At 39.1% G+C, this 25458-nt stretch overlaps 1 protein-coding gene across 5 annotated transcripts in view; it reads left to right on the forward strand.

Annotated features, from left to right (window-relative positions):
* The window catches only part of ADGRG6 (adhesion G protein-coupled receptor G6), a 136164-nt gene that overhangs the window by 99732 nt on the left and 10974 nt on the right, over window positions 1–25458 (forward strand). For all 5 annotated transcript variants that reach the window (XM_025866120.2, XM_025866129.2, XM_073894015.1 and 2 more), the window contains 8 exons: window positions 938–1078; window positions 3465–3584; window positions 5213–5258; window positions 6658–6764; window positions 10865–10992; window positions 12135–12403; window positions 13596–13692; window positions 15772–16055. In XM_025866120.2, coding sequence (XP_025721905.1) covers window positions 938–1078; window positions 3465–3584; window positions 5213–5258; window positions 6658–6764; window positions 10865–10992; window positions 12135–12403; window positions 13596–13692; window positions 15772–16055 — 1192 coding nt within the window. The remainder of the gene's footprint in view (window positions 1–937; window positions 1079–3464; window positions 3585–5212; window positions 5259–6657; window positions 6765–10864; window positions 10993–12134; window positions 12404–13595; window positions 13693–15771; window positions 16056–25458) is intronic.

The following is a 25458-nucleotide window of genomic DNA, read 5'->3' on the forward strand; positions in this document are numbered from 1 at the left end:
AGATTCTAAGTTAGTAGGTCCTGGGTTGATCTCCAAAGTTCGCACTTGGAACAAGTTCCCAGGCGTTGCTGATTGTGCTGGTCTTTGAATGGCACTTTGCTGAGGACCAGTGGCGTGAACCTGGGAGGAGGGTGGGCAGTGATGAGGCTGGACAGGTTAATGGAGAGCCTCTCTGCCCTGCGGAGCGACCTTCCAGCAGATACTCTTCAAGTTCGTACTGTACATTAGTGTTAGCCACATGGGCAAATGAAATGATCATAACATCATCCTTGACACGGGAGAGCACACAGTGGTGCGTGCTGATTCTCTTCTCGGGAGATAAACCAAGATGGAATATTTAAGAATCTGGATAAAAGGAAGGACATTTTTCTGCTTGAGAGTAGTGGCTCTTTTGGATATTTCTGTTTCACATTTAAGAGTGAAAACTTGGTCAGCCTCAGTCTCATTCCAAATCCATTTATGGGAAGACACGTTTGAGCCTGATCTGTGGGTTCAGGGAAGGACGATATCCAAGAGTATTCATAAAATTTCTGCTGCTTTTCCTCTGTGCAGAGATACTCAGTCTCAGCAATCAGACAAATCAACTCCGATCTTGTTTTTTTCCTTTTTTGTAGTTATCTTTCACTAGGTGTTTTGAGAAAAGCTCAAAGTCTATTAAGTGTAAATCTCACTCTTATACTTGAAGAGGTTAACCGATTTGTTAATTTCTCAGTTTGCCTTACAATCAGTGTGTCTTCTGTTTTTCTACATTTGCAAAACCCAGATGAGATCCAGGCTTTTGTCGGTAGAGGTTCATTCAGGGCAGCAGTGACTCCAGTGGAGGTAAAGGGAAACCCCAGCCCTAACCAAGTAGCCCTTGCCTGCCTCATTCAGATGTGGATTAGTTACCATGGTAATTTGTCATTACTCGACCTGTGTATCTCTCTGTGTGTGACAGATGGATTTTGAGAGTGGACAAATGGATCCATTGGCTTCTGTAATTTTGCCTCCAAACTTACTTGAGGATTTAAGTCAAGAAGATTCTGTATTAGTTAAAAGAGCACAGTTTACTTTCTTCAATAAAACTGGACTTTTCCAGGTACGGGTTCATTAAATTATTTTTCAATTGCAAATTGAGTTTCTTTGCTCAGAAGGAAAAAAATGAAAGTTTGGATTCCTTGAAAATATATCAAGAGGCATAGAGAAATTAACCTACTGTATCTTCAAAAATGAAAAGTTTTAACATAATTAGTTAAGCATTTTATTTCAGGGAATTATATGCTTATTACAGGATGTGTTCATTTAGGTTTTTTAAATAAATCAAATACTAGATTAAGACTTGCATAGTACAGTTAGGAATGGAATTTGTGGAGAAGGGACTATTTATTATTCCTTTTGTTAAATATTTTATGCTCTCCAGCAATTTAGACCTTCAGAGTCAAAGAAATTGTGTGCCAAAGGAAAGGTTTGGTTTTTGTTTCTTTCTTTCTTTTTTTTTAAATTCAGCAGGAAGCACTGTTTACATAATGAGCAGCATTCTTGGCTTTAATCAGTTTTCCCATTAATATTTCAAAGGACCTTTGGCCTTCACACATCCCCAGAGGGGGGTGGCATTGTGCTGAGCACTTATTGTCATTTTTATTGGCATCATTTCTAGATACTAGAAAGTACACTGCCAGCAAACACAGGTGACCTCTGGTTTCCTTTGAAAGTGCAACCCGATCCAGACTAGTTTCACTGAGCCCTTTTTAAAAAATAAGTTATCTATTAAATTAAAGATCCCAGCATATACCAAACAACGCCATCTGTGTAAGAGAAGATAGCCAAGTCTCAAGGATTGCTTCCAACTGTCATGTACAGAGGCGTGGCAATATAAATTACAGATAAGAAAAAGAAATACCATAAAATCACTTACAGTAATTCTAATTTAAAAATTTTTTCAGCAAATGTTTTAGAAACAAGCTATATGAAAATTTTGAGTAAATTAAGAATGTGATTACTAATTATTCCAAGGATTTAATAGCTATGAACAGATAAAACTGCATTTATAAAAATTATTTGAGGCTTACAACACCACCTTTAAAAACAAAACAAAAAATGCAGTATGTGTCACAAAAATGTGATGGGTGGTGGAGGAGGCTCTGCTCAGAGGAGAGGTTGAACCCAGAGGGAGGGGGTTTGGGAGAAAGGTTAGAACTGTAAGAATCTGTCATTGTTTCATTTTGAGTCTGTTTTCTGCACACTACCTTTCCCTTCTCTCTTGGCATCTCCCAATCAACATATTATCAGGAAACATATGTTTGGTTTTTAAAGTAAATTTATAGCAGAGTCAAAAGATTTTAAGGGTTCTCTGGTACTCCCCTAACATAGTGAACAAGGTATGAGTATTTTTTTAAAGAAAAGACAGGATATCCACAGGCCATTATCCACAAGCCTTTACCAACTTTATTGAACACGATCACACATAAGTAATAAAAACCTCTATTCTGAATTCTGAATTGCTGAGATTTATTTGGCATTTAAGAAATCCTGTAATTATTCCCAAAAACTGATTTGTAAGCTGCAACAGAGAAATACAGGAGGTTTGACAAGAAAAACACAAGGGAAGAAAGAGTAAGAGATAGTCTTGCCGAGAGACACGCTGTTGGCCTCAATCATTTTGCAGCATGGATTCACTGATTTGCTATCCTGACAACCTTGTCTCTGAAGGGGAAGCTACAGAGGGTGGCAGGTATACAATCAGAGAAGGTAGAAGTTGTGGATGGGGGACGCCTGGTTGATGCAGTCAGTTAAGTGTCTGACTCTTGGTTTTGGCTCAGGTCACGATCTCAGGGTCATGATCTCAGAGTCATGAGATTGAGCCCCTCCTCCTCGGATCCACGCTCAGCATGGAGTCTGTATAAGATTCTCTCCCTCTTCCTCTGCCCCCACACCTGCGGTTGCTCTCTCTTTCTCTCAAATAAATAAATCTTAGAAAAAAAAAGTTTTGGATGGGACCTTCATCTAGTAGAATTATAAGTTACTAAACACGTCAGGCTGTTGGCACGGATGTGAAAGATGAATTGTTGTTGTTTTTTAATTTTTCACACCATATTTCTTTTATACTTCTCTAACAGCAAACAACTTCATCTGTTTTCTAGGGCAGGGAAATGATCTAATTGTTTCATGGCTTTTTATGAGTCCATTATTTCTGGGTTTGTATTGTTTCAGACGATAACTGGCTGACATCAGTCATAGCAATCAAGAGTGAGGTTTTATGAACATTGCCTTACAGCATCAGCTCATAATGTTCCCTCAATGTATTTATTATAATAAGGGAAATAGCAAAGCTCTTTCAGGAAAGCCAGCAATTTGATCTTATAAACAGGATGTTCTATAATTGAAAATCTTAAATGTAAAAAGTGCTGACAGTTTGCGTGTCTGGGAGCACCAAAATCAAATACAAGTGTACTTCTGACTAATAATCCATTTTTTTTCTTTGAAAGGATGTAGAAACCAAGAAAGGCACCTTAGTGAGTTATGTGATGGCATGCAGTATTGGAAACATTACTATCCAGGGTCTGAAGGACCCTGTTCGAATTAAAATCAAACATATGAGAAACCAGGTAAGAAAATGCTACAAAGGACAATGGAACAGAGGCAGACTATTACAGAGAAGTGTGGGGCCTTTTTTTTCCCCCTACATGGTAAGAACTTTATTCTACCAGCACTTTTTTGATGGGGGCAAATTTCCAAAAAGGGGAGAACAGTTAAGCAGGTGGTGCTGTAATGTCACGGTAAGTGTTGGCAAATGGGGGAATTGTTCCCCTCTAGGATTCAGTCATCAGAAGAATGGGAGTGAAGAAAAGGACCCCTCTTTTCCTTTTAAGGAACGATACATTACTTTGAGAAATTAGATGCAGATGCTGTTGCACAATCCTGCCATTAAAAGGCTTGGGTTTGTTTTTTTTTAAGTCAGAAATTACTGCTACTGGGAAAGCAGAAGGGAAACAGGGCAGGGTTGACTCATTTTTTTGAGAGGTTAGCAGTTATCTAGAATCTTGGCAAATGTTTTTTTTGTTGCCTCATTACCCTTGCTATCAGCTGTTTATTTGATAAAATTATATGGGGGTTCCTTTGGTCCCAGGTAAGGCCAGGCAAGGGTCTCCCCTCTTTTCCAGAGGGCACCACTCATGATTCTCCCACGTATGAGGCAGACAGGAAGGCAGGCAGGAAGGAAGCTGGCTGATAAGGACTGAGGCTTGGAAGTTAGGTCATGTAAGAACTAGCCTGGCTTTGTCACCCAGCCCTCTGAGACGTCCTTGTTCTACCCTTTGGCTTCCTTTGTTTCAGCTCCTTCATCCATGAAGAATTTTTTTATTGTGGTAAAATGTACATTACATAATATTTACTATTTTCACCATTTTTAAGTGTACCGTTCTGTGACATTTTAGTGCATTCCCGTTGTTCTGCGCCCATTGAACCATTCGTCCCCAGAACTGCTTCATGTTTCCCAACCAAAACCATGGACCATTACATAGTAGCTCCCCATTTCCCCTCCCCTGGGCCCCTGCAACCACCATTTTACTCTCCCTCTCTGTGAACTTAACCATTCTAGGCACCTCACGTAATTGGAATCACATAGTATTTGTCCTTTGTGACTAGCTTATTTCATTTAACATAATCTTTTTCAAGGTTTATCCATGTTATAACATGTACCAGAATTTCCTTCCTTTTTAAGGTTGGATAATATTCCCTATATATAATGTATGTATATCTCCCACATTTTTTAATCCATTCATCCATCAGTGAGTACTTTGATTGCTTCCACCTTTTGGCTCTTGGGAGTAATGTTGCTCATGAACATGGATGTTCAAAATATCTGTTTGAATCCCTACTTTGAATTCCAGGCACATAGATGTAAAGGAGAAATTTGAAGATGAAGTGAAGTTACAATGTAAAGAGCTTTGATAAATGCTAAAGATAGCATTTTATGGTGGGACATATATAGTAACCTTTAGATAAATGGGAAGCATGATTCCTCATGAGGTTACGGTTGATTTCCACTTGAAGTCTCCGTGAGAGGAGATGCTTCTGGACAGCCTGCCATTCCTAGGTCATATTGGCATGACTAATACTGGTCTCTTTCTTTGTAGAAAACCTTAGCATTTTGACTCTTTTCCCATATTCAGATCATAAGATTTTTCACTTATTTTAAACATAATTTCGCATGTTTATTCTTATGTTAATATAGGCAGTGCCTCATCCCATCTGTGCCTTCTGGGATCTGAACAAAAACGGTAAGTTTTAAAATATTGGCTGTCTTAAGAACAACTGAATTTTAAACATTGTTAGACACCCCCGTTTCCTTTCATTCCACCCCAGCCAGAGTGAGTCACAGTGTAAGTGTGATGACAATTGAACTGCAAAGTTTAGTTTAGGTAGTTGGGAAGTGAACCGAATTTCTGCAACTTTTTACTCATTGCAAGAAGAAATAAGTAAACTTGACTTTTTTTTTTTTTTTTACCAAACAACCTCTTTGATTTCAGTTATTTATAAAATACAGTGTGCATTTTGATTGCCACTTTTAGATGAATATCGATATATGCTTGATCTCATTCTTTTAAGGACACCTCTGAGGAGATCATTAATATGCATGAGGCATGCAATTTAGAATCTAGCTACCAGTCCTCAGATTATGGGGAAAGCATTCTAAAGGACTATAAATAAGAAATGGTTATAATACATATATATTGCTTGAAAGAAATGAACTGCCTCCAAAATGACATTCAACAATTAAGAGAAAAAGGCAAAATTAAGGGAGAAGTCTAGGTAAAAGTTGTGGGGATCTCTTTGATGGGAAGGACAAGCTATGAAAACTCCCTCCTCTGCCCCCTAAGGGTCACCTTCCCTTGGGGATCCCCAGTGGGATTATCCTGACTAACTCTAAACCAGCACCAGCACAAGCTGCTTCTTGGTAGAAATGGAGTCTGAAGGTGTCCCAACCTCTGTTTTTGATACGCCTTATCACAACTGGAAAATCTTGTTGTTGTTTGGTTTCTAGTTGCACAGTTTTGAGAAAGTGGATTTACTGGATACATAATTAAAAATGAAATCACCTTGCAGACTTAAAATATTCTTCAAATATATGAGTTGTTCATATTCCACATCCTACCATAAAAGTCAGATAAGATGCATTCAAGGCATTTATAATAAGTTGTCACTGCGTGTGATTGCTGTGTACATAACAGCATGTTAGAAGAACACTGACCTCTGTTAGTTCTGATGTCTTTACAAAAGTAGAGGCTGAAACAAGGGGAAAAAAATGCGTTGATCTTCAGAGACTTCATTAGTATGTAACATATTTGAAAGGGGGATACTCTTTTCATGGAAGTTTATTTTGTAATACATTAAAAGTTAAACTAGAATCAAACTTTTGCAGGATCTTCAGTAGAGCACAGTTGAAAACCCCTGACTAGATAATCTCTCGCTGCCAATCCAGCACTAACATTCTGTGATTCCAGGAATCTCAATTATTCTAAGTATTGGCAGCTTTAAGAATAAATAGTATCTGTTTGAGTGATAAACTGCAAGGCAGAAAAGACTGAGGCATATTTTCCTAAAGAAGATATCATCCATTATAGAAAAGGAACTGGCCTGCTGTTATTTTCACAATGTTTGTGGACTTCCTCTTTACAGAAGGTTCTGGATTTTGGAACACGTCAGGATGTGTGGCACACAGAGATTCAGACGAGAGCGAGACAGTCTGCTCATGTAACCACCTCACACACTTTGGAGTTCTGATGGTAGGGGAGGAATTTCTAAACTCATTTTGAAACGATATAATTTGGGAAGGCATACTTCTTTTTGTAAGTCAGCCTTTTTAGATTATGTATTTTGGGAATTATTTCCTGATAATTGGCATCTGTACCTTGAATCTTGCTAATTAGCAGAGATCGCATATTTAAAATATGTAACAATAATTATAAAAAAGAACCCCACTTGATTTTTTTTTTCTGTAGCATTAACAGCGATGATAAAATCACCATGAGACTCCTGAATTAAGAGAGAGGAGAGGAGGGGCGCCTGGGTGGCTCAGTCGTTAAGCGTCTGCCTTCAGCTCAGGTCATGATCCCAGGGTCCTGGGATCGAGCCCCACATCGGGCTCCCTGCTCAGTGGGAAGTCTGCTTCTCCCTCTCCCACTCCCTCTGCTTGTGTTCCCTCTCTTGCTGTGTCTCTCTCTGTCAAATAAATAAGTAAAATCTTTTAAAAAGAGAGAGAGAGAGAGGAAAGGAGGGAAAGAGAGAGAAAAGTTAAAAGAGGAAAATAATGTTGGGTTTTACTAACATAGAAGGGAACTGTGAAAATTTTGATAAAATATTGTTTTTGCATTATCAGTCATTGGATTGAATGTGACTTTATAGCAGGTACTATGCTAGGTGATCCAGCTGTCACCCAAAATGATGCATCCCGCCCCCCCCGCCCTCCCCCAGAGACCCCAGGCTGTTGGGACAGACTAGGGACCAGGACAGCATGGAGTCTTCAGGCCTGCAAGAGAAGAGAAAGGTGTGACATGTCTCTTACCACTAGGTCTTCATCTTATTCTTTCCTTCCTTCCTTCCATCTTTCCCAAGGCCCTATTTTTATCTCATTAGCCAGCTTGTCTGACAGTTTTAAACAAAAATTAGATCACATCTACATGTTGTTTTTTCATCCCACCAAATTTCTCAGAGCCACCCTCCATGTTAACAACTCCTTTGAATTCATCCATAGACTTATACCTCTGTCTTATATCTCATACACATGTGTTTTTTGCAGATACTTTTCTGGTGCTCATTGCATCCTCCAGATTGTAACAGAACTGTTGTTTCTGGTATTTGGTATAGTTCCCGAGGATCAAACCACATTTGCTTTTTAAAATGATGATGGCAGTCATGTATGCTCAGACAGTAAAGCTTTTTGAATTTGAATCACTGACATCATGGTTATGTTTACCCCCTCCCTTAGATCTTACCCCCACTTCCCATGGAACTGGACAGGAGCAGTAGGGGCTGTGGGATGTGGCATTTAGGCTCATGAACCTCTTGGCCGATGTCAGTGGCCATTGTCATATGGCCATCTTGCAAGTGATTTTCTTGACAGCCTACTGCAAAAATCCTCTGAGGGATAAAACAAGTCATTGAAAAAGGCAGCAATCATAGCAAATAACTTTTTAATTTTCCCAAAATATAAATATTTTTCTTTACTGCCAGAGCATGAAAATGAACAATTAAACTATAGCATGTTTTCCCTAAGTAAAACAAACAAACACACTCTCAGTTTTGTTTTGTTTTGTTTTTAAGATTTTATTTATTTATTTTAGAGAGAGATACAGATAGCATGAGCTGGGGAGGGAGAGAGAGAGAATCTCAAGCAGACTCCACACTGATCGCAGAGCCCGATGCAGGACTCTATCTCAAGACCCTGAGATCATGACCTGAGCATAAATCAAGAGTCAGACGCTTCACCAACTGAACCACCCAAGCACCCCAAAACACACTCAGTTTTAACTTCCATGTTCTTTCTCCAAAGGTGACAGTAGACATTCTTTTAGAAAACACTTACTTTGCATCATCATTCATTCAGGTATTATGTAAATTTTAGCTTAATTCATTTAGCTATTTAAATTGTGTGCATGTGCATGTGCACACATGTATGTGTGTGTGCACGTGTGTCTTTGAGCTTGATTATGTATGTTGTAGGTCTAAGGTTAGATAAATAGGTAAGAGTAATACAATTCAGTATCCAGCAGTGATTTATATGTAACCAAAGTTTGGCTTTCCGTTACTTTGGTTAGTTTCTTCACATATTGTTTGAATTTTATTATGAATTTGTAATTGTGTATTTTTCTGTTGCCATTTGATTAAATAGTTGGTTTTACATATATGTGAATATATGCATTTTTTTAGTACTATCCTTTCACCTTGGCTGCTCTTAGAAGTTTATAAACTGCTAGGAGAAAAACTTTCCAGAATTTATCCTTCCTGGCGATGAACCCATGTCCTCTCGGCTTTTCCAGACCACCAAGGCTTTGCTAAGAGACTTTCTTGATTTACAAACTCTTTATCCACTTCTATAAGATATTCCCAGAGTCTACATTGCCCTGTGACACATTTACCATATGGGAAGTTAAAAAATGTACCCCAGACCCATAATTATATCTTCTAATCTACAAATATGTGAAGGATTTAATGTCCTCTGTTAACATTTCCTAGTAGTAAAACTGATTTTAATACTTTTAACATTAGTACATTTTTATGTTGGCTAGCTCAGAGGAATAAATATTTTCATATTCTTCATTCTCTAAAAGTACAAAACAACATGAGAGTTGTGTGTGAATGTGTTAACAGTAAATAACATTATTTTGTTTAATTTACACTTTAAATTGTGGTTTTAATTGTGGCTTGCAAGTTCACCCCCTCACCTAGATGGGAGCCACAAGTTTTTCAAGAGGTAAGGACAAGTCACCTGGAGATTCTTCAAGACCATTTCTCTGCTCCATGAAATCCTGGAGTAACCAAAATGTTGGTCAGGGTAACCTATCTGTGAGTCCACTGGCCCTGACTTGAACCCCATCCCATGTGCCAGGGGAGTCCCAGGTCCTTCTAGTGTCTGGAGGGAGTCCTGGGAGAGAAGGGTAGGCTGAGTACCTTCTGCCCCAGAGCCCCTGTGTCTGCTGAATTCGATCACTGGGCATTCCTGGGAGCCACAGAAGTGCTGTTACCTGTTTCTTACTGCCTCAGCCAAACCACAGACTGAATCTCCTGTCATCATTTCACACACATATACTCACAAGCAAACACCACCTACTGGAGGCTTTGTATGTGAGTAACAAATTTTATTGACATGTTGATGAAAATTAAAGAGAATTAACACATAAAATGAAAAGCTTATAAAGCAAACTTTCTTTTTCATAATCTAAGACCTAAAATTTTAAACCAGATATCCCCTTTAGAATATGGCCTTTCTCCAAGAAGACTCCATTTTTGAACATCTGCATAATGGAGGTGTCTTTTCTTCTCCAACCAGGATTGAGTGGATGGTCTTAACTCAAGATTTATCCCTAACCCAATTCCCTATTTAAGGAAGGGAAGAAAGATTTCCCTCCCAGGCCCAGACTTTACAAGTCTACCTCTGCACGGTGAAATTAATGCTTCATGTTAATATGCTAGAAAGTGTTTACTTCTTTCCATTCCACAACCCCTAATACTTTACATGGTACCCTCTCAGGTCAACAGGGATTAAAACAAACAAACAAACAAACAAACAAACAAAACCCCTATAATCTAAAAATCCATAATGGCTTCTCATTTATAAAAAAATAAAGACCACCCAACCCAATACATGCCAAGCTTTGAAATGACCATAGTTAAGATCCTCAGCACTAAGCTCATAGGCACCAGTCTTTGGCTGTCCACTGGCTGAGCCCCTCCCTGCTGGACAAAGAAGACAAGGCTTGCCTGAGGGCTCACATTTGGCCATGGTGTCCTCTATTTGTACTTCTGTCCCTAGCCCTGCAAATGTTAGCAATGGGTCTGATCATTTATTATGCAAGGCAGTGACCTTCTCCCCAGTTACTTGTGGGGGGAGTGGTTTTGCTCTTCAGGCTATTCTGGTGGGCAAAGAGTTTGGATTATCAGGTAATGATGGAAAACAACATGCAACTCTCTCAATAATGCTACACTTTTGCTTCATGGAATGATCTGCAATAGTACAATAAATGGAAGCTTCCATATTGATTCGCACTGTTGTTTTTAGCCCCTCAGATTAAGCTAAGATTGTAAGTGCTAGCAGTGAACTTTCTAATAAAACACCGGTCCCGTGAAAAGAGAGATTCTTAACAGCTGCTTCCCATGATTTATGTAGGACCTTCAAGGAACTGCCTCACAGATAGATGCAAGAAACACCAAAGTTCTCACCTTCATCACCTATATTGGGTGTGGGATATCTGCTATCTTTTCAGCAGCAACTCTCCTTACATATGTTGCTTTTGAGTAAGTATTTTTTATCCTTCAAAACCTAGTGCCAACTGTCCCAAAATGTGAATGAGAAAATTGCCTTTGCTTTTAAAAATACTTACTTTTCAAATTGTGTAGAGTGGTTCAACTTTAATGTTCAGGTTTCTCATAACATATATCATGCAATATAAATTTTCTCGCTATAGAATCTTAATTTATAATTATTGTATGTCTATGGATAAAATGTATTTCAACCTGTAAGAGATGATTAACATATAAATAAAAATTGTATAAAGTGCTTTTTGCACGGTAAATATGAAACTATTTACTTCACAGATCTTATAAAATTAGTCCTGAAACAGGAACCCTTTTTTTATAAAGATTTTTTATTTAGTCCTTCATTCATTTATTTATTCATTAATTATTTATTCAATCAGAGAAAGAGAGAGAGCTCGCCCCAGAGCATGAGCAGGGGAGAGAGGGGAAGGGTCAGAGGGAAAGAGGGAAAGAGAGAAGCAGACTCCCTGCTGAGCAGGAACCCTGCAGGCAGGGCTCTATGCCAGGACCCCATATCATGATCTGAAACAGAGGCAGATGCTCAACCAACTAAGCCACTCAGGCACCCCAACAGGACTTTTTTTTTTTTAAAGGATCCTTACCTCATTAAAAAGAAACTTCAGAAAATTTTAGGGAAATTGTTTTTTTTAACAAAAATTTCATTTTTATAACTAGTATTTTTCCTGGATTAAAAAAAATCCATTGAAACTAATTGGAAATTTGATAAACAATTGGAAACGGTTTTGAAATCAAATTAATATTAAAAAAAAACTTTAGGGGCACCTGGGTGGCTCAGTAGGTTAAGCATCTGCCTTCGGCTCAGGTCAGGATCCCGGGGTCCTGGGATCGAGCCCCGTGTCAGGCTCTCTGCTCCCTCTCCCATTGCCCCCTCCCTGCTTGTACATGCTCTCTCTCTCTCTCTCTCTCTCTCAAATAAATAAATAAAATCTTTAAGAAAATTTAAAAAAAACTTTATAATTTGCCAAGTACTGATAAAATCTTTAAAAACTCCTAATTAAACACAAATCTCCTCCTCTTAGTGGAGCCATGTGAATTTACTGCCTGTGCTTAAAAGATTAATTTACAGTATTCCTCTCCTCTTTCTTTTTTCTCCTTTTCAGGAAATTGCGAAGGGACTATCCCTCCAAAATCCTGATGAACTTGAGTACAGCCCTGCTGTTCCTGAACCTCCTCTTCCTCTTGGATGGCTGGATCACCTCGTTTCACGTGGAGGGTCTTTGCACAGCCATTGCTGTCCTCCTCCATTTCTTCCTCATTGCAACCTTCACCTGGATGGGGCTAGAAGCAATTCACATGTACATTGCCCTGGTTAAAGTATTTAACACTTACATTCGCAGATATATACTGAAATTCTGCATCATTGGCTGGGGTAAGCCTCCTAAACAGTTTTGGTTTTGTTTTCACTGTCAGGGAAATCTCCCATCTCTCATAGGAAAATCCTATTCTGAAAGATTTTAGTGCTGCCGAAAGAAACTTCAAAACTGTGAATGATGTGGATGAGATGTACACATCCCAAGGCAGGGGCTTCCTCGGAATGGTATTTTTTAAATCTATTCAGCTATCCTTACTAAATTCAGGAGTAAAGGAAAAAGCCCTAGCCTCCTGAGTCACCGCAAACTTATTTCCGGTGACCAGAGCCAGGCCACCCAAGTCTGAAGAAGCAGTTGACAGACCGTGGTGCATTTCCATTATGTTTCAAAATAGAAAGGGCCACTCAGGCTCCTCGTGGTCCTCACCCCCTGTAGACATGCGCATGTCTTGGATCTAGAGAGAGAAGGTTTTTTGTGTGTGTGCAACCAGAATACTGACAAAATTCTTGCCTTGAACTTCTTAACATGATTCCTCAGCCAAACATGGAGGGTAGCCTTAGCCGGTTTGGAATCTCCTAAATAGGCTCCTTTCTTTATCTGGCTTCATATTGGAGCAAGCATTTAGAGCTTGCTTTTTTTTTTTTCTTTTTTTTTTTTTTTTTTTTTGCAGATGGCAATATAGATGTATGGGACATTTCCAAGGTGTTTGGCACTAAAATCATCCTCCAAGGAATTAGGGTGCTGTGGTCTTCCCCAGTGAAATATATACGAAAATATTTTATTGACTCTCTGAAGAGAGGAGACTGTAAAAACTTCACGGCCCCATGGTTTCTCCCCCACTGTTTCCGAAGACTTTTCTTTCCATAGAAAGGGGCCAAATAAACTGCAGTTCTCTCACTGCCCAAACCCTGGCAGAATGGCAGTTGTCATTAATGAAGCACATTTGCTTCTGGATTCAGAATAAACCAGGTTCTGGGTGTGTAATGAGTAACAGTAAGCAAACACAATATTTAAATATCTGTCATTTAAGAATGGGTTTTAAGTGTTGCCAGTTAGAGTTGGATGTTCCACACCAAAGAGGGGATTGTATTGTTGCTTTTAAGCAAATTGCCAGTTCTAAAACAAATTCTGTGATGTGGAGGGTTTTCTTTCTCTCTCTCTCTCTCTCTTTTTTTTCCCCCTTGCCCTTATCAGTCTTATAAAGCAGTTCCAGATGCTCCATGTGCTTATGTCATGGTCTTTCTGTAACAGGTCTGCCAGCCTTAGTCGTGTCCATTGTTCTGGCAAGCAGAAACCAAAATGAGGTCTACGGAAAAGAAAGTTATGGAAAAGAACAAGGTGATGAATTGTAAGTAATAACAACTTGTTGGAAATTTGTTTGTGTTGAGTGTATATCCTTTGCTTCCTAGAGTGTGGTGCATAGTTTCCAGGCCAGTAGTGAGCCTCTTAGTTTGGAAGGTTGAAAATGTGCTTCCATTCCCTCGCTGAGGTCTTTGCTGCTCCACAGCTGAATTCAGCTGGGCGCCCGGACTGCTTGAGCTGCTTCCCCACGTTAACCTGCGCTCTGTCACCTGGCGGACTGCAGAGAAGGTCTGGGATAGGGTCCTCTCGGCTCAGAAGACCCGTCCTGCTTGAAGGAATTCCATAATACTCCCCCTCCTTAAGCCTACACACATCTTCAAGAAAATTAAATCAGTATTTGTATTTGGCTTTGGGGTCATAGAGGCCAAGATCTGGATATCGTTCACCTTTGGCAGTTCTCTCATATCTTTTCTAGCCCATAATAGGTACTCAATAAATATTTGTTGATTGAATGAATTATTGAATGCATACAGAGCTTACCTCTGAGATGAGACCCGTGAGGTCACATATCTGTGCACGTTTCATGGATGGAGAACATTTTCATATCTAGTCCATGTCCGACCTGGGTCCCATTCCCTCATGGGCTTCCCTTCTCTTATAGTTCCAAAACAGCACTCAAAAAACCCCACAAGAACTAGTAGAAAATAAAAGAGCTAGGTCAGGAAACTTGGGATTCTAAGGGACTTCCAAATGTAAAGGAATATTAGCTCCAGAGACAAGCAGCGTCATTTTGGGGATTGTTATAATAAGATACATTAAAAGTAGAAGTCAGTGCATCAGTCCCAAATAAGGGAATTTTACAAGTATGTTAGTCAACTCTCACAGGACTTTATAATACAGTTAGTAAATTGCTGCACCATCAACAGTCTCATTTGCTGAGCATTTATGATATGCCAGGAATCATGGTAGGTTCTGGGATTCAAAGATGTTCAAGACAGCTTCTGCCTTTGTGGCTGTCATGTTCTAGTGTGGAATACATAACCTAGAATGATAACCATTTTCACGAGACTTTTTAGATGAATTTAATAGCTTTAAATAATTTATCCAATTTTTGAGGTACCTAAGAACTCACATAGTATTAATTAGGCACTGGGGCATCTGCAAATTGTGGTGTGTGGACTTTACTCATAGAACACTTTACACATGGTACAATTTTTAAATTACTTTAATCTATTTTCTGATATATGTGTTTGTGTGGGTATATAATTCTGAATATGAAGTATGTCCTTCCTCACCTTGTAAAGATGTTGTAATTGGTGTACGCTTTCTAACTATTCATGAGGAGCGTCACTATAGGAATATCACAGTTCTATAATAAAGTCTTGCCTCAACTAGATCAATTATATTACTAGGAGTTATTTTGCAGCAGTAATGGAATTCATGATTACATGTGTCTTAAGTAGGAATTTACTCTTCTCACATAACGAGAGATACGGAAGTAGGCGGCTACTGCCATTGGTTTTATGGCTGAAAATGTCAGGACCAGCAACTCTGCAGTGATCCTGGCCTTTCTCTCAAAGATAAAAGGTGGTTACTGCAGCTCCAGAGCTTGCTTTCATGGTGGAAGCAGAAAGAACAAATAAGGGCCTCTCCCAAAAATCCCCTAGCAGATTTTGCTTCCATATCATTTCGTGGAACAGTGTCCATGTGGCTGCCCCTTAAATGCAAAAGAGATTGAGAAAACAAGTACTTAAATTTCCCATTCTCTGGAGTGCAGTCACATAAGAGAGAAGGGGGCGAGACATGGTTTCGGGTGAGCCAACCACAAGTGTCTTCATGCCAAGTCAGAATTCAAGAAGCCACCTTGTTTTCTTTTTAACTGTTGACTTAAATAACTCGATATTAAGATGACAGCCATCCAAAACAAACCAAAAAAAAAAAAAAAAAAAACTGTGTAAACATCAGAAAAGAAACTGAGGCCCAGGAAAATGAAGTGACTGTCTAAAGGCTTTGAGAAAGGTCCAGTTGTGAAATCTGCAGAAACCCAAACTAAGCCAGGAGAAGTCTTCGGTAAACAGGACATGGTAATAAATCTCTTTTTCTTTCTGGTTTCTTCTTCATTAAGCTGTTGGATTCAGGATCCAGTCGTATTTTATGTGACCTGCGCTGGGTATTTTGGAGTCATGTTTTTCCTGAATGTTGCCATGTTCATCGTGGTAATGGTGCAAATCTGTGGGAGGAATGGCAAGAGAAGCAACCGGACCCTGCGTGAAGAGGTTTTAAGGAACTTGCGCAGTGTGGTCAGCCTGACATTTCTGCTGGGCATGACATGGGGTTTTGCTTTCTTTGCCTGGGGACCCTTAAACATCCCTTTTATGTACCTCTTCTCCATCTTCAATTCATTACAAGGTAAGATAAGTGGTACCTTTGTAATTTCTGCTTTCCTGTTGTATCATGGGTGTGAACAGCTTCACTTAGGGGTAGGTGCCATGCAAAATGTCTACATCACTGTTCCAAGTAATAGACAGAGTTCCAGGTACAGGGTACTCATTAAAGGAATCTCGAATAAAGAGACGAGGTAAGATGTCAGTTTGTTTTCAGTGATGGGTATCCCCAACACTTAGAAGAGGGCCTGGCAGGTAGTAGGTGCTCAATAAATCTACATTGTTTTATGACTAAATATGGGGCAGGGCGGTACCCAATGGGAAGTTTGAAGGGAGGCACAGACAACTTTTACCTTCGTCACAGTTTTCCTTAGTATCCTATGTGGATGTAACATTCTTGGCCAGAAGAATTTTTAGAATCTATGCAGGGACGGAACAATTCTCTTAGAGTCCTTGGCCCCTTGGATTTCAAATAAATACCAATACTCTAGTTCAGAAAGGCTTGTTTTCTCATGAAATATACAGCAATTAGTTCAACAATTTAACCAACATTTGCCAATGGTCTGCTTTGTACAAAAATCGAAGGCTTCCTTTGAGGAGCTTTCTGTCGTGCTTCTGATTCCATAATACATACCTGAGTATACTCTATGGTCAATTTAACATTTAAACTTAAATAAATATAAATTATGTTTTTCAAAAGCTGAACGACATTCTTTAAGACATCGGATATACCTTGGGTTGTTGATAAAGTTCCCCAATGTTCAGAAGCACCATGAGGCCCACACAACAACGGAATGAGGGGACAAAGCTTGGAATTGTTTTGAGTAGGGTAATCCTGCAGGCTTACCTGAAGCTCCTGGCCATGCAATTGTAAGCGTGTGGGGAAAGGAGAGCTGACTAAAGCAGACTAAATCTGAGCTAGGGTGGATGGGGTGGTGGGATGCAGGTTTGTATTACTCACCAAAGCAGATGCCTGGGCAACTGCTTCCCTACAGGTGCATTCTAAGAGAAGTTGGTATTTATCTGCAGGGGAGTGTTTCCTGTTTATATTGTACATATCTGCTTTGCCTTACCTCCTAGTTTTCCCACCAGCTCACGAGCTCCTGCAAAAATAAATAAATAAATAATGAAGTAGATGCTCAATGATTGTTAAATGAATAAATGGATTGCTGGATGAAGAAAGAGAGGGGTTTTCGAGATGGCCGAAATCCAACCTGAGACTCTTCTGGCATAAATAGGCATTAATTAGTTCAGCAAATTTTATTCAGGTTCACTCTTCCATAACAGAGGAAATATGTGGGCTCATTATTTTTAGTAAATAGAATTATAAGCCTCAAGGGCGCCTCCAAAAGTTGGAAACTGGATAGGTGGCATATGAATGCACCTTCATATCTAGCTTTGTAAAGTGAGCATTTGTCTATTTAATCTCTTCTATAATATACAACATAAAATTGCCTAGGTAAATACTGACCAAAATGTCCGTTAACATTAGAAATTCCATGGTTTTATATTTCAGGCACATTAATCTGCCAGCCCAACCTTGTTTTTGCTTTTAGAATTTCCTGGCACTTTCAGTAGGCTTCAACAGCTACAGTTGTCTGTTCAGCTCTGTTTCCATTAATGAGAATTGGGATGTTTTATTTTTCCCAGCATCGGTCTCCTGTCAGGAGGGAAAAATTTTCTAAACCATCATCCAGTCACAGTTCTTCATAAATCGCTAACTTTTAAGACTGATGTTAAATTATATAAATTCAGAACAGATTTCCGCATATCCAGTGACATTAAAAACACTTCCTGAAAAGGAAATTTAAATTAAAACACAGTGATACCGAGCAGATGAGTCCACCAACAATTGCTTACTGGCTGAGCTTGTACAGAAACTTGTCAAGATGCTATAGAAAGTCACTTAATGGTTCTTATTTGAGTCATTTTCTGAAACTTCCAAGAGGGTGTTGGCTGTTGTTGAAAGTATATGCTTTTTTAAAAGATGCATGTAGAATCTAGACCGTCTAAAGAAACAATTCAGTGAACTGCAGGTAGTACCTAGGCAAAATAAACTCAGGGAGGATTTAGGCAAACTACATTGTCTTTTTTATTCCTTCTGATATTTTTTTTATTCCAGCAAAAAAAAAAAAAACAAACAAACTTCACACAATCCCTTTGTCTCATGGAGTTTATGTTCTAGCAAGAGAGACTGACATTAATCAGATAGTCACTCTACGAAACGTAGCTGGTGGTGTGGAGAGCACATAACAGGAGTCACGGTGCCTAAGCTGGAAGCTGAAGGATCAGTAGGGATGAACTAGGTGAAGGTGGGGGTAGGAACAGAGAAGAGACGATTTCAAGTGGAGGACACTCTGTACACAAAAAAACCCCTGCTATCGTTGGTGATTATATCGTATGCCCCAGGAATTAAAACGAAAGCTCATATAACCGGAGAACCAAGAAAGAGCCATAGAGTGACAGAGTGGTGGGCCTGCACAAAAGGGAGGCTGGGGCTGGACCAGAAGGCCCTGTGTTTTGATCTTGCCAAGAGCCGTGGGAAGTCTTTGAAATTTTCTAGGCCTGTGGAATGACATGATCAGATGTGCATTTTATAAAGACGAAGTTGGACGTAATGTGGAGAAGCGATTAGAGCTGCTCCATAATGTCCGTAGGGAGAACAGGGAGGTAGAGGCTATTCTCGTGGCCCAGGTGAGACAAGGCAGTGCAGTATGTTAGACTGTGGTGGGGCTGGAGGGGCTGGGGGTATATGAAAAGAGTCAAGAGAAAGTTTGGAACTATGCTGCCACAAAACACTCATCACTGGTGTTGAGTTTCATTAAAGTAAACTCTTATTTTTCTAGAGTGGTTAGGGTGAGCGGTCTTGCTTAATGCCATGCCATAGCTAATTGAAGCCTGTGATTATTAGACTTAGCAGTGGCTGAAGGTCTAGAATGTGATACAATATTCTAAAAACTAAGTCTATGCCAAACAAATTTTAATCTCAGATTTAGCTTGGAGCTGAGCAGCGTCTTCATTTTGAATCCCACAAGTCACCCTTTAGCATTATAGAGGTGGAGCCTCCGAGAAGGTCAGGTGTTCACCATGGGTCGGCAGGGAGGCCAGGACATCTATATCACCCGAGTGGCCTCTACCAACAGCTTTCTTTTCATTTTCGTTTTTGTGTCTGTCTTCAAAACTTTGGTTGAAACATGTGAAAAATCCATTTTATCTTTCAGGATTCTTAGAAGTAAGAATGGATGTGATGAGTGTGTTCAAACACACATACACATGTATAATTATATGGGTACTTACATAAATTTGCATAGCCTACATACTAAAATTTTGTACATACTTTTTAAATATTTTTATCTTAATGTTCAGTTTTAATATATATCTTTGTTATTCATATATGTATTTTTAATTTTTATGGACATTTACAACCATACACCTTAATTGCCAAAAATAGTGCTAATTGAATTCAGAAAATTATGATAATCTGTGTGGCTTGTAATAAATTCTCCCTACTTGAATAAGCAAATGAAATCATGAATTGAATCAAGCCTGAACCTAAGTTTATTGTTTTCTAATTTTCCACAGTATATTGTTTTGTTTTGTTTTATTATTATTTTACCTTCTTCACTTCAACAAGTTATATTTTAATCAATCCACTGATTTTTTTTTCTTGTAAGATGAAAAGATAAATATATCTTCTCTTGCCATGGTGGTATTACATATCTACCTGCTTTTGTTATCTTTGTTGCTTTCCCAGGATGAAACTGGCAGATCGCTATATTAGAAATTTTAATTTTTTCTAAAGAATACAACTTGAGAAAATGACATGGCATACACATTGCTATCTAAAAGGGAACAGATGTTTGACAAAAGTGTATCATAATTCACGTGCCTGGGAACATTAGCCTACACTTCAGGAAATACAGTGTAACTCATTTTAAAGAAGTAAAAGGCAATTCCCTGATTGTTGAGAAGATCGTGGCCAGAGTCCTCTATGGCTCCTCTAGCCTTTGGCAATACTGATGTGCTTGTAGAATAGATTACTGCTCTGAGATGCAGTACGTGCACAAAGTTGCTCATTATAAAAGTCATAAACAGTATTCAGGCTGTATATTTTCTTCATTAACTGTACAAAAGCATTTGACGCTATCAATTAGATTAGGCTTTTTCAACATATAGGTAAGTGTAACACTCCTGACAAGTTTATCAAGATCTGAAGTCTAGTCCCATAGCAAGAAGTTGGTCTTCAAATTTCCTTCTCCAGGCATGTGAAATAATATTGACTAATCGTCTCAGGCACAATCAGCCCATCTTCTGTACATATTTATGACAACATAAGAAGATGTAGCATATGGTTCTGAAAATAGAAGATGCCATGGTGAACACAGAAGGTTATTATCACTCTACTCAGAGATAATGTTTGCCATTAATTTGATAACATTAAAATATACCCAGAGCAACAGAAATAATTTATATTTGCATAGTGCATTGTGGCTTATAAAAAGCTTACACACAACATCCATGATTAGATGTAATTCTTAAAGCAAGTGCAGAAAGAAGGTACCCAAGAAAGAGGGTATTTTCTGCATTTTATAGATGAATAAACAAGCTCAGAGGAGTTAATGATTCCCCCAAGATCAGTCTGAATCTGACAGTGTAATATTTACAATATAGCATATATGAAAATAGAAAAATACATTATTGGGGAATAAAGCATAAGAAAAATAAATTACTGCCCTTCAATTTTTTGTTTCAAAGGTTCTAGGAAGTGAGTATCTGTATCCATTGAAAAGACTGTTAGTAATTATATGCTTAATGAATAAATGCTAATTTATTCTTACCCCTACTCAGAAAAAAAATAATTTAAGGAAATATATTTATTATTGTTTTAATCTTATTGGTAAAGTAAGAAAATTAAGTCAGGTTAAGGGTTAGGGGCCTCCTGACAGCTAAGCTATGTCATAATCACATATGGAACATAGGGCATTGGTGCCAAGGTGTAAAGACATGAACCACCTTTAAACCCTAACATCTGAAACGATGTCATGTTGGCTGAGATGTCACACATTGCAAGGAAATAAATTACTCATCTTTTGGCAGGGCATTTTGTGCCACAGAGAAATAATTTTCTAAAGGGCATCTTGGTAGTATGAAAGGAGGATTCAAGAGGTTCCACAGAACACCATAAACCCATCTGGCTGTGTCTGTGACAACAGAATATATGAGCCATTCAGAGACCTGGACTCAGGCTTGCTAGGAAGCTGAGAGGTAATCGAGACCATTTTTGTCAGAAATCAGTTCTCTTGGGGCGCCTGGGTGGCTCAGTCGGTTAAGAGGCCAACTTTTATCTCAGCCCAGGTCTTGATCTCGGGGTTGTGAGTTCAAGCCCCGCATTGGGTTCCACCCTGGGTGTGGACCCTACTTAAAAAAAAAAAGAAAGAAAAAGTCAGTTATCTAGAGTATGCATCCTTTTTTGCCCACATATGTGATTTGATTAATTCTTGATTGATTTTCCCATCAAAACTCCAGAACCGCTTATGCCCGTGCACCTGATTAAGATCACCATTCACTCATCATTACTACCTACTCTGACTCCACCCTGCATCCCTGAACTTATCTATAGCTAATCTACAATCTTGCCCCTAACTCTGTTTCTGGATCTTTTATTAACCAGAATAAGAAAAAGTTAAGGGAGGCCAGTTGTCGGAATTTGTTGATGACAATCTTGCTGAAAGTGTCAGTGGCCTTTTGTCAGTAAAGCACTCATTGAGAGTTGAGGACCCAAGGTTTGGGTTTTGATTTCGGGTTTTGTTGTTGTTGTTGTTTTGTTGTTGTTTTCCCCTCCAGCCAGGCTTCTCAAAAGTGACCTTTTGGAGCCCAGAAAGAATGACAGTATGTGCTGTCCTGAATTTTACTGTCCCGCTTTCATTTTTATATCCAAGGGAAATTGTTCCTTGGCATCTTTTTTTTAACTTTTGATAATAAGGCTAAAGATCTGAGAACATCCCTTTGGCTGCTCATTTTACATCTGCCCCAAGAAGCCCCAAATCTTTGCCAGAATCAACCAAAGAGAATGAGTCCCATGCATGAGCCAAATCCCTAGCCAAAATATTGAGGCTTAGAATTTTTTTTCTAAATACATAAATAGCTTTTATAAAGACCAAGGTTAAACACAGCTCATAAAATCTACAGCAAACATAGCACTAATACTTAGAGGGAAGCTTTTTTTTTTCCCCCCCAGACATGCTGCTTGAAGGCATTCCCAGGTCCGTGAAAGGACTAGGTATCAAAAACCAAATCTACTTCTTGATGACGAATTTTCAGAATATTGCTCACTCCACGTTTAGGTCACTCTCGTAGGTGTCTCTTCGCTGTATTTGCTGACCCAAGCTTGGCCTGTGATGTGCTTCCCAGGGAAGATTTGAGGAGGTGGAGTTCATTACCTTTTCTTCCCTGGCAGTGCCCCTGAGCAGACCCACCATCCCACATACTTGGAACACCATCTGCCATCAAAATTGAAAATGTCACTTATTTTAAATAAGAACATTGCAGTTTATGGAGAAGTAAACATCTTGAATTTGCATATTGGTCTAAATTTTTGTTTTTTAAGGGAGCAGGTCCCTCTGGTTAGTGAAAGATGGTGTGGTAAAGGGAAAGCAAGGGTGAGGGGGATGGACAGGTAGAGGAGGGGTTGGGAATCTGTCTGTTTTATGCTTGTTCCAGCATAGAATCTGGGTTCATGAAGGTAAAATAAAGAATCGAAGCTGTTATCAGGTCAAAGAAACTATTGCTCAGGAACTTTGGCTTGGATTCATTAGAGTGGTGGTCTTTCAGGCTAAAATTCACAATTCATGAGCTGTGTTTTGTGAGATGATAAAGGTTTCATGGAACTAGCACTAGCCTGTCAGGATGAAGTAAAGATTTCAATTCTGATTCAGTTTTTTTCACCCATTTCAGCTTCTAATTTTTATGAGCAATGTTCTCTACTCCCTGGTCAGTTAAATAAAGCTGTAAGTCTGTATGAAATAGTAAAGGCCAATTATCCTGGTCCCTGGTCACAGCGGAAAGCCCTTTCCAGAAAGCTAGAAGAGCATATTTTTCCAGGTGGTATGGAAATACTCTTTGAGGTGCCATGTGGTTGATAGGAAGATTCTCAAAGGGAAAACATTTGCTAGAAAGAGAGCAGAGATGGGGATGAGAAATCAAACAGATTCCCTTGGATGTCAGTGTAGAACTCTAAAGTTTTATGATTTTAGTTCTGCTTCTGGCACCAAGACCTATAAATAGATGAGAAAGAAAAAAAAAAAACCCTTCAAAACTGAAGAGGGAGTAGCCCTCTGTTTTTTCACTTTGGCCTCCAAGTTCCCTTGGCTCTCCTGCTGCATTTTCTCCTCCTCCTCCCTGAAGTATTTAGAATTTCTCAGCATACTGAGTATGTGCATTCTTCCAGATGTGCATACCTACCACATTTCCCACAGCTGAACTGTAAAAGGGATGTTTTGTCCTGTAGGGAATTTTGGTACAGTATCTATTGCCAGACTAATTTAATTCACATGGAAAGGACTAGTTACTATGAATAGTAAAATATATTACGAGTATCCTATTCTGATTTAAAATGGAAATGTATCTCATGGCTAAAGAATCAGGTATTTTTAAATACCTTGGCATTTAAAAATATATTAACTCCTAAGAATTCTAATTTCTCGTGCCTATCATTTAATTTTGTTTCATAGCATTGCAGTTCGGGGGGGGGCAATTTCAATGACTGCAATCACAGCAGTTTAGAAGAGATGTTCAGATTTTGAATCTAATTTACATTCCAGCGTCTCTTGAACTTACTGGATGCCTGTAGATTTACTGGCACATGCAGATGCTTAAATATAGGCAATATCATCTAATGCTGTGCAATTATAATTTAGAACAGCACTGCACAATCTAAAAAATTGTTTTATTAAGTCAGTTTTATCTTTAACCTTCTCCTCGTGACTGTGGTCAGCATCAGATCCTCAAAGTAATGCCCATCTTAGCATCCCAGCAAGGGTGACAAAGTGAATCCAAGAACTAGTTCCCTCCCAGTGTCCTCAAAACACCAGACATAACCCCTAAAGTTTTTTTTTTTCCTCGAGTAGATAGGACATGCGTAAAAAATTGCTGAGTGCAACACAAAGGAAGCAACATCTGGCAACTTTCACCTTCTGCCCTCAACTAAAAGGAAATCATTTGCTCAGTGTGAGGCCCTATCCTGAGTGACTTCTGGGGAGCAAAGTTTCTAATTGAAGTTTGTAATCTCTCCTAGCCCTAATATTTAATAATTTTTGTGAAACAGTGGCTTAAGAACACATGGTTACCTGGGTTTTCAGCTATCTGACAAAAATACCTCCAAGAACAAACCCTGCAAATTCTGCCCCAGTTCACAAAAACCCAAGGCAGGGGCTCTGTTCCCTCAAACAGCAGCTCCCTTCATCTGTGGCTTGTGTTGACCTTAGGCTTTCATGTGCCCTGCTCCCTTTCCTCAGAAACTGCCACCCCCTTGTAGAAACTTCAAAGACTCTGTTAACCAATTCAAATTATTTATATATCTTGGTTACTCACACTACCAGTGCTACTGAAAGGCATGTTTACCTATTAAAGGGATTATCTGTATCAGCAAACGGCATAGGGAATTGGGGTTGTAGGTGTGGGAAGGTTTTGACAAGCAATCAGATTTAGTCAGTCAGTGTGAGGGTGAGGTCCGAACCCAGTGATGTCTACTCCGTACTCCCTGGGAAGGTGGGTCAGCCTGCAGGTGCTGACTATGAGGGTTTGGGGTGTGGAAGAAAATCTTACCCCCTACTCTGAGACTTGTCATGCCTGAGCCAGGCAGGTCTGCAAGCAGGTCTCCTCTCTCCGGCTCCCCCTGCCCAACGGAGCTGCCACCCTCCTGCCCACAGCACAGGTCCTCACGAGCTGTATATGTGTGTGTTCGTTTGTTTTCTGAATGATTGAAATCTGTTATCATTTTGGACAAATAACTAGGTCACTAGGATGTATTTCCTTTACTAATTATTAAGAATAAAATATCAGTAATAAAATAATAAATAAAAGATATATAGATGATGTAATCATAAAAAGAATAAATTGGTAACATTACCGATGACCAGTATTATTTCACCTAGGTCATTGTATGTTTTATTTATACCTCTTAGAGATGAATGCATTTGTATTTCCCAGGAACTTTTTAATAGGCTAGCTACCTATTGAAATCAGTGACCAGGGATAGCAATAGGAATTTATAGAGCACCTCCTGAGTGTCGGGCACTCATTGATGATCAAAGAGGTCAATCCCAGAGGAGGAGAATCAGCCAGGGTCCTTCACTGAAATCAGGGCCCATCCTGTAGCAATCCAGCATGTTTCTTTTCTAATAGTTCATAATGCAATTTATTCTGGAATA

This window comes from Callorhinus ursinus, unplaced genomic scaffold (genome assembly GCF_003265705.2).
Source record: "Callorhinus ursinus isolate GAN/ISIS: 27379988/994484 unplaced genomic scaffold, GSC_fseal_2.0 scaffold6, whole genome shotgun sequence".
In the NCBI taxonomy this organism is placed as follows: domain Eukaryota; kingdom Metazoa; phylum Chordata; class Mammalia; order Carnivora; family Otariidae; genus Callorhinus; species Callorhinus ursinus.